The sequence below is a fragment of the Neopelma chrysocephalum genome, unplaced genomic scaffold (genome assembly GCF_003984885.1).
Source record: "Neopelma chrysocephalum unplaced genomic scaffold, ASM398488v2 Primary Assembly neopelma1_66, whole genome shotgun sequence".
NCBI classification, from domain to species: Eukaryota; Metazoa; Chordata; class Aves; order Passeriformes; family Pipridae; genus Neopelma; species Neopelma chrysocephalum.
The window spans coordinates 4,410,031-4,419,874 of NW_020897725.1; the positions used below are offsets into that span (position 1 = coordinate 4,410,031).

General features: G+C 43.7%; 1 protein-coding gene across 1 annotated transcript in view; it reads right to left on the reverse strand.

Moving 5' to 3' along the window:
- ENPP2 (ectonucleotide pyrophosphatase/phosphodiesterase 2) overlaps nucleotides 1-6,305 on the reverse strand; it is a 74,103-nt gene extending 67,798 nt beyond the window's left edge. The window contains exon 1 of the mRNA XM_027684384.1: nucleotides 6,168-6,305. Coding sequence (XP_027540185.1) covers nucleotides 6,168-6,188 — 21 coding nt within the window. The 5' untranslated portion in view covers nucleotides 6,189-6,305. The remainder of the gene's footprint in view (nucleotides 1-6,167) is intronic.
- Between the last annotated feature and the right edge of the window lie 3,539 nt (nucleotides 6,306-9,844).

Consider the following 9,844-nt stretch of genomic DNA (forward strand, 5'->3'; position numbering starts at 1 on the left):
TTTTCGTTGCTTCCTACTCTGATGCGTTATGAATAAAACAAATAAGCCAACCTCAAAGCCCCATTGTATAAGGGCAGGTGGAAGTACAGTCAGACTGCAGGACAGAGGGCTCAGGGCAGAGGCATGGGAAACTTTGCAGGGATGGCAGATTCAGCACACAAACCAGACCTGATGCTGCCAACAGCACAACAGCAACCGCCAGGAGAGCATAGTAGATATCCCATGACTGACATATGCCATGGCTGCCACAGTCATCTCCTGCCATCTGTGGGGAATACTGGGCTGGCTTGACTGAGCAATGGTAGGGCAGAAAAAGATAGATTAGTATTGAGGGTGAAAAGAGACAAAATATAATAGAAGAACAGAGCTTTAGAGATTCCAAAAGGGAATCTTTCCTTCTTGTTTCTACTGCTGTGTAGTTTGAAAGGAGAAAAACATCCTTTTGATCTCTGCTATTGCAAATGCTGTTTCAGTTGTATTCTACTGCACAAGTCTGTTACATGTTAAAGGATGTCAGAAAAATAGAGCCTCTTTAGGTGCATTGAATTTATGTGCCCAAGGACGAATGACCTGAGTAATGAATCTATTTATTCATTCCTAAGCTGGACTTGGAAGCCCGCTGAGGTGGGGACCCTTCAGGTTGTTTCTTTAGAAGAGGACTTAAACTGTGGCATCAAAAATTCTTTGGTAAAATCCTGACATTTACAAGGAATGTACAAAAAAATGCTGTTTCCCTGAGCAGAAAAAGGAATCCTATTGTTCTGGATATCCAAGAGGCACTTAAGGGCTTCTTACATTTGTCCTGAATGAAGAGGCATCAGCTCCAAGGGAATTTCACTCAATCTTATAACACTCTCTCTGTCCCACCTGGAGGGGTGACCTTGTCTGTGGTTTGCCTGTTGCCTTCACTGCCACTTTAGCTGTGCAGCCTCAGAATGGAAAGAAAGGAAAACAAGCGTTTACATGTGATGGCAACTCAATTATGTACAAAGTATTGTTTCATCAGGACATTTTCTCCTCCCACCTTCATAGTGACCATGTGTGTAAAACATCCACTGGATGTTTTGTCTCAGCCAAAATTTGTTTTGGGCGTGCAAAGAGAGCCTTTGAGGAATGCCTAAAATGACTGAGGAAGCTGTACCTCTCCTGGGCTGAGCCCTGTGCTTCCAATGTCATCTGCTGCAGGTACCAGACTGCAGCCACAAACTCCTACTCTTCTTTCTCCAAAGATGGCTGAACCAAGCCATATTTTCTCCTTATACAGCCTGTGAAGTCTTTAAGTATTGTACCAAGCATCCTTCACTGATCATGATACAGGATGAGTGACAGGCCACCTTTGGCCTTTTCCCATCATCCCACTCACACCTGAGGCCGATGCTGACACACCAAACCATGAGCTGGTGAAGCTGGAGGGGCAGCAGTTTGTTTCAGTCCTTGCAGTTGCAGAGTCTTCCTGTCCCCTTTGGTAGCTACAACACTGCATTTGGTGCAGGGCTGATCCCCCTTTGCTGCTACTGGAACACAAGCCCCTCACCACCATCCTCTCCCAGCTCCAATAACCCCTGCAAGCCCTTGTCCCGTTCCCCCATTATCCTGCCATTGGCCAGAAAAGGCTTTTAAGTTGTTGCATTCATCAACAGCACCAGGGACATACAGCTAATGTGACTTAAAAGGTTTTTCTACCAGGCGAAATATGCAGCAATAGGTGAGCAAATGTTCTGTGGATAGTGACTTCTACTTGGAATGCAGTTAATTGTCTTTCCCCTTTTTACTGCAGTTTGTCGTGAGCGCTGGTGCATCCTGCTGCACCAAAATCTCCTCCTGTGTCAAGGACTTGCACTCATATAAGGCAGTTTGGAGCAATTCTGCAGAGCTCAGCTGCTGGAGGCAAGTAATTGAAAACTCAGGGTGTGGGATGCGGTGTCCCTGGACTGTCCCTGGGATGGATTCCCTCCCTCTGCTTTGTTATGCTGTTGGCAAAGAGCTGAGGGAACTGCTCCAATCCTGTCCCAGGTTTGCACAGGGCTCTCCCTAAAACCCGGAGTGAGTGTGGAGCCCATTCGAGAAGTCCTGCCTGCACTGGCTCTGACAACTTCTGCTGTTGCGCTGACAGAGCGGTACAATCATCCTTTCTCCAAGTTAACACATTTTTCCCCTTGCAAATTATCAGTTTCTGGCAAAGGAATGACCCGGTGGGCTGGTTTGTGTGTAAACACAAGGGCCTGGACCCATCTGGGAATTAGCGGGCTGGTCCTGCCTAGGTGCATGTGTAGCCTGGCAGCCTCAGAAGCTCATCCTGCCATGTCCCTCCCTGCAGCTGCCTGCACAGCCACATATGACAGTATAGAGCCAGAATCTTCAAATATGGCATTAGATCAAAAGTCCTGCATGAACAAAGCATTATTACCCAGGATAATCCATATATCCCAAGTTTTTTGACCACCACAGGGATGAGAGGCAGGACCTCAGCTGAACATTCCATTAACAAGCAGCAGCAGGAAACAGAAATCTGTGAAGGGAATAAAATGTGAAATTTCAGTGATAGGGACAGGAGACAGTTGCTCTGGGAGAGAGGGCTTCAGGAGAAGAACAGCAGGAACAACTCTGGCCATGTCCCACAGATGTTATTTCTGCACCAGATGACATGGGATGAAAAAATGAGGTTATGGTCAAGGATGAGTTTCCAAGAACTTCTTAAAAAAAAAAATTATAAAGCTGGTGAAGAGATGAGTGACAGCAAAGTCAGAGATGGCTTCAAAACTAGAAGGCTTTCAGGTTAAAATCTTTAATTAGCCTAAAAATACATTGAAACAGAAGATCAGAGGGTGAGAATCCAGAAATATGTACAATTGTGCATTATTTGGAGAGACCGGGGCTGCCCTCGGCTGGAGAGAGCTGGTCCCACCACAGGACACGGCTGAGTCTCTCTCACGGGCCCAAGACAGCAGCACCTCTAATAGAACATATAGAAGAAGGGTAAAAAATGTGGTGCAGGTAGTGAGGAGTGAGAGGAAAAGTAAGAGAAACAGCTCTGCAGACACCAAGGTCATCAAGCAAGGAGAGGAGGGGATGGTCCAGGCACCGGAGCACAGATTCCCCTGCAACCCTCGGAAAACACATTAGAAAAGCAGGTTTGCCCTGAAGGACTGCGGCCCATGGCTCCACAGTGGGGCAGGGAGGTGTGTGTGGAGGAAGAAGCAGCAGAGAGGGGCTGTCATATACTGCTCATCTCCCCAGTGCTGCCTGGGATGATGGGGAGAGGTGGAGGAACCAGGAACAAAAAACTGGGAAAAGGGGAAAGAAAGGTGCTGTTTTAATTTTTCTATTTGCTTCCCACTATCTAAATCTATTTAAATTGGCAACAAATTGAATTCATTTTCCCCACGTGGAGTATATTTTGCCCATGACACTAATTGGGTAAGTGATCTCTGTCTTTATCTCAATCCATGAGCTTTCCTATCTTATTCTCTCCCCTTGCCCCATCAAAGAGGGGGAGTGAGAGAACAGCAGGGTGGGCATCTGGCAGCCAGCCAAGGTCAACCCACCACAGCTTCCTATTAAAAATCTCTACAAGAGATTATGAAATTCAATGATAAAATTATATAAACAAAGGAGAAAGGTTATAGATTAAATTTTTGAGGTACTTTACAACAAAAAGCATGTAAGAAGGACATGAAATCCCCCACAGAAATTAAAAGAGCAGCTGCATAGGAATTGTATTAGAAGAGGAGGCATCTGACAATCTTCCAGTCCCAGATGTGAGGAAGGTCCATCTGCAATAGGAGAAAAGTTCCATCTGGCTTAGGACAAGAGGGCAGGAGCTGAGCATACCTGCTATTATTTTTTATTTTTAATCTCTTTTCATACAATTTTTCCTGTACAGCACTATCAACTGGAACTTTTAAGCAACTCCTCAATACTTTGAAATATGAAGACTGGTAGGACAAAAGACCATCTCCTGTGAATCTTTCTCACAGAATTTAAACAGTACACAACAGCAAAACAGTTCTCCAATGATGATAGAGTCCATATGTATTTATTTCTATTTTACATCTTTTTTGTGTACCAAAGTGACGGTGACCCTGTTGTCTTTTATTCTGTGTGGAGCACACACAGTTTTGTGGGTTTTGAAACAAAGAAAGCCTGTGAGATCATTTGGTCTGACTCCCTGCAAACATAATTGTCATCTCAGCCGGTGATGAGCCCAAGGGAGGGTGCATCCCAGTTGGGCTGGTGTGGGTGGCACGGGGAGAGTGATGCTGGGGAGGCTCAAAAGTCCCCATCCAGTAAGGTGCTGCAGAGGTCAGGGGTGCTGCCAGATTTGCAAGCACATGAAAAACAGTTTGTGTTACTGGTGTGCCAGCAGTAGCAGATTCTGCTGTGTTTCCATATAGATGGTCCATTAATCTGGGAAATTGCCATAAATGAGCACTCAGAATAGCACAGAATTCATACAACTGGTGCTACCCCAGCACTGCCAGCAGCAGTCTCGTGCCACCACTCTTCATTCATCTCTCACAAATATTCATTACCCCCACTTCCAGTTCAGCTAATGTCAAAGGATTACCTCTGGCATCTTTTGGTAAAGGCTGCTCTGTGGGCACTATTTTTAACAGCTCCAGCTTACAAGAATGATGCTAATGTATCTTTAGCTGTCTGGCATTCAAACTGAGCTGGCATCCTTGATGAATAATTGGAAACCTCCCCGCTGCAGTGACTTTAAACTCATAGTTTAATCTTCATACTATAACCTCTGAAATAAGGTTAAGATTTTGTAGAATAAATATTGCTACACAAATGGAGAACTATTTTGTTTTCTTAACATCCTAAACAGTCCAGCCTCCTAGGAGGAAACATCTTTACAAACTTGGACTTGATGAGAAGCTCTTAATCTAAAAATGTCTGTTGCTGTCCCTGAACAGTTCAGCTGGTCACCTGTGGGCAGCCAATGTTAGGGGCAGAGTCAGCCTCTTCTTTCTTTTAGGTACAGGCAACCCCCCACTATCTCTCCCTACCCAGGAGGCAGCCAGGCGCAGCCAGGCACAGCCAGTGCTCTCTGCCAACCCCCAGCCCACCTCCCCAGCATCCACCACACATCCAGTAGGGAGGGCTGGAGCTTTCATGTAAGATTTAGACAGAACCCTGACACCCTCAAAATGACAAGTCAGCATCCCAGTTCCACTTGCAGAGTTCAGCGTTCCCATCACAGATGTGGTGGCAATAAGGAGCAGCCTGCACAGCACCAACACATGCTGACAGGAAGTTTGCATAGATCAGCAGTAATTAGAAGCAAATCACAATCAAAGTCTAAGCAAATCAGAAGCAAAAGAGACTCAAAAGAGGGACCCAATGATAAATACTTCAAAATCAGAGTAATCAAAACCATTATGAGTCCAACTATATGGAGGGGAACTACCAGGCATGCAGTGTTTTATTACTCCTTATCAACTTGCCTCTCTAATCAGCACTTTACATTTGTTGCACAGGGAGTTATGGAAAAAAATTACAGATCCTTGGGATGTTACTGCCCTGATTAAAGAAATGAATATATTTCCTTTGGAGAAAAAGGCCTAGGGAGAGGTGCCTTTAATAGGAACCTTTTTGAGACAGATTGCCTTTAAGCCCAAGACTTTACCAGTGAAGCTCCAGACACTGGAAATTTTAATATAAATCAAAAGCCAAGTGATGTGGGAGTTTTAAAGTTATAATTACGTACTAGCATAATATTAATATAATAGGACATAAATATAAACAAAACACAAGATACTTTACTCCTGTCTGTGCTGGATGCCAATTTTGATACTGCTGTAAGGTAAGAATATATATGAAAGGCAGTTTATATTAAAAAGGTTAAGAGAGAAAACATCTTCAGGAGGCAAAAGAAGCCATAAGAGATCTACTATGGTTTGTAAAATACATTTTCTTCTCTGTGCATTAAAAAGTACTTTCTCCTTTACTCATGAGTCAGAGCACTTCCAATATCACCCCTGAATGCACTTTGGAAGGACTTCCTACTTGCCAAATCCCAGTCCAAGTTGCACTTTGCAAAAACACATTTATGCTACTTCATAGCCTGAGTTTGTTTGTAATTATATTTATTTAAGACTACTTTAGCAAGCCAGGAAAAAACAAGGGGCAGAAGGGGAGGGCAGATGTGCCTACCGTACCAGTGGGTCTTTTTTCTCCATGATCGAAGCTTGACGTGGGAGCTTCGCTTTGCCCTGTCCCTGACAGCAGCTCCCGGCAGATGTGCTTCCCTGGGGAGGTCGTGGCTGCCCTGGCCCCAGGCTGGATCCCAGGGGGCTGCCCGGCCACCCTGGGCCTCGGTTCCCAGTGCAGCGTGGCTGAAGTCAGGGTGCCAGCTGCCCCCGGCAGGACAATGGCTCCATTCGGAGATAGCTGGGGGACAAAGGCACTGCTTTCAGGAATGATTTTATATGCACACATGTGACCTTTGCCTGAAACGACTCTGTGGAGAGTGTCCCTGTCCCGAAGCTCTGCTTTCAAATGCAGCAGTCTGAGGCGCTTGTTTAATCTGTTGTTTTTCTTTTTGATTTTTTGCCACAGATGCCTCAGGAGAGGTCATGTGCAGATAACAAGGTGGTGCCAAGCTTTTTCTGATCATTTAATAGAGTTATTCAGTAATGGATAGGATTATTTTCTTCACTTTCAAAAGTCCTTCAGCAGAATCTGCTGTCTGGAGTGCTTTTTCTGCTTTTAGGAATTTAACTACAAAACCAGAGTACCCCAACTTCCAATCCCACGCCCTGAGCCAGCCTAGGAGCCACTTCCAAGCTCAGGCCACCTTCTCTAGAGTGCATATAATTTTAAATTTATGCACCCAGATAAGACCAGCAGGGCCTTTGGGTTTTTAATGGATTGGAGTGACTTATTTATTATAAATCAATTTATTCTAACTGTGATTTTTAAGTATTTTGAATGCTTCTTACTTGATGGGGTATAAAATAGTGGCTGTCAACACACAGCACACATGAAACCCAAATGTCTCTCTAGCTGGGCCAGAGGTAGGGGGTGAAGACAGAATTTATCACCTTTTCCTTGAGATATGTCAGTGAACATTGCAGGTGAAAGGATGGTCCCTCAGAGTGATTTTGCATTAGTTTACAGGGAAGGTTAATAGCAGTATGACTCTCAGGTTAGGCAAATTTTCCTTTGTAAGACCTTGATTTTTGCTGTTTATTGCTCTGACAGACTTAAATTTGTGCTGATATTTTTGTGGTGAAAGGAATTGGGGTTTTTAATCTATTTTTAACTTACAGCAAAATACACTGAACCCTTTTGAGAATAAAATAAAGGATGCATTCTTTGTTATACTAATGTTAAACAAAAATATCTGTCCTTTCCATAAACAGACCTCAGGTTTACATACCCTAGAGCAACAGATTGGATTTTGGGGACCAGGAGAGAATGGCCTTTGTCAAGTGAATACATTCATCCAGCCCTATCACATTCCACACAAATTTTGCCGAGTTATAAATCTTTAAGAGATCTTTGTGTATGCTCAGCACTGTGTGAAACTTGCTCACACTTAATGGCTGACCTCTCTAAAGATCATCTTCTCTGGGTATGTTTGAGCCCCTTACAGACCATGGATCACACTGTAGGTTTATTTCAAAGGAAAGGAGTTTTAAGAGGTGCTCACAGTCACAATGGGATACAGGAGTGGGATCATGGCTGTCTGTCTGTCACACACCACCCCCTCAGCACAGCCCACATCTCTCATAAAAAGATGTGGTGGTGTGCATGCTGGGAAAGGGAATTTCTTGTCCTGAAATAAATCCTGCCCCATGCCCCAGACAAAATCAAACCCCACTGTGAAATCTCCCTACCCAGCCTCTGTTCCCTCCAGCCCCTTCCCTCAACATCAGTCCTTATTTACGAGAGCAAACATTAAAAAGGAGGATAAAATCAAAGCTTTGAGGAGCTACGGCAAAGGTAGCAAGTCCTGTATCATAAATGAAACGGGGCTGCTATTGGAAAAATAGCACAGAGTACGTGATAATGCACAGAGACCACAGGAGCAGACAGATTTCAAGTGTTTGATTGAGAAATATTTCTGCATGTGAGGTCAAAAAATTTTAGATACAAATCCAGTTAGAATTCTACAAGTACTAAATGCAAGCAAATTAAAATATACATATATTCTGTAATATCTAGAAGCAAAATATCTGAGTAAAGGGAGCAGAAATGTACCAAAGACAAAGAAACAAGCTAGAAAACTCACAGATCTCCACCTCACAGCAGGCTGTTCCCAACACTGTGCTCCCTAATACTTGTTTGAATTCCAAGTAAAAAGAGATGCATCTCACTTTCCTTAGAAGCTAATGTGCAGCTTTTTATCCCCATCTCACTTTAATATAATTTTCCTTTTTTTTCTTTAATTTTAGCTTATCACTTATAAGTATTTGCTGCCCCATGAAAATACATCTGTTCTACAGCAGAGGGGTTTAAACTCTTTGTTATAAACACTTGAAGAAAAGTACAAAGATCAGTGTTTACAGAGCCATTGTGCTGTCCACTCTTTTATATGGTTCCGAATCATGGGTCATCTACTGCCACCACCTGCGTCTCTTAGAGCGCTTCCATCAACGCTGCCTCCGTACAATCCTAAACATCCACTGGTCAGATTATGTGACCAATACATCTGTTCTAGAACAAGCAGCAGTCACAAGTATTGAGACCATGTTGCTGAGAACACAGCTGCGATGGGCAGGACACGTCTCAAGGATGAAGGACCACTGCCTCCCTAAGATCCTGCTTTATGGTGAACTTGCCACCGGCTGCCGCAAGAGAGGAGCCCCGAAGAGAAGATACAAGGACTCCCTGAAACAACATCTCAGCCTTGGCCATATTGATCAACATAACTGGTCTACTCTGGCCTCCAATTGGGAGGTCTGGAGACACACCATCTATAACGCTGCTGATGCTTTTGAGAACGCACGCAGGATCACTCTTGAGGAGAAAAGACAACGCAGAAAGAACCGAGTCTTGCAGAATATACCATCTAAGGAGTCTTTCTGCTGTGCCTTTTGCAATTGGACATGTCTATCTCATATTGGCCTTATTAGCCACCAGCACGCTTGTAACAAACGTGGATAGAGCCTTTCCCAAATCTTTGTTTGCAAAACCTAGCCGTGATAAGTGCTCTGCCAAATAAAGACATGTTAACATTTACAAACTAAATGATTTCTCCACGTTTACAGAGTTAAAATATACCTGTATTTGGAGAAAAGCATGAGCTTCCTTACTCAGTCTCATTTCAGCATGGTTTGCAGGAACTAGCAGGATTTCGTATTTCCCAATATATTAATTGCAATCTAAAAATATTTTGGTTGATCTTTACATCAGTTTAACACCACATTATTCTTGGTCATACAGCTACTGACTTCTTTTGAGTCATACTCAGTTAAAATAAATCTTGGGCAACTCTCATTCTGTATAAACGAACTCAGGCTGTTTAGCAAAACAGAAGCCGCTGTCCCAGGATGTCATGGGGATCAGTGGGTATTGCTTTAGATAATGCTTTGTCAGAATTAATGCACAACAACTAACACAGTTCAAGCAGAGGCAGTGGCCGGGGGCAGGATATATTCAGAGGAGCACACAATGATGCCAGTGAAAGCCAGTGCCTGACCTGAAGGGTTTTAGGAATGGATTTCTACCCATAAACAGAGAGTTTTTAAATGTATATGTATAAAGATTTAGTTAAGACCCCTAAAAGGTGATCTGTGCGGTGCCACCACCACTCTTTTACAGGCTGTGGGCATCAGTGCATTTTCACGCAATCATAGAATAGTTTGGGTTGGAAGTGACTTTAAAACTC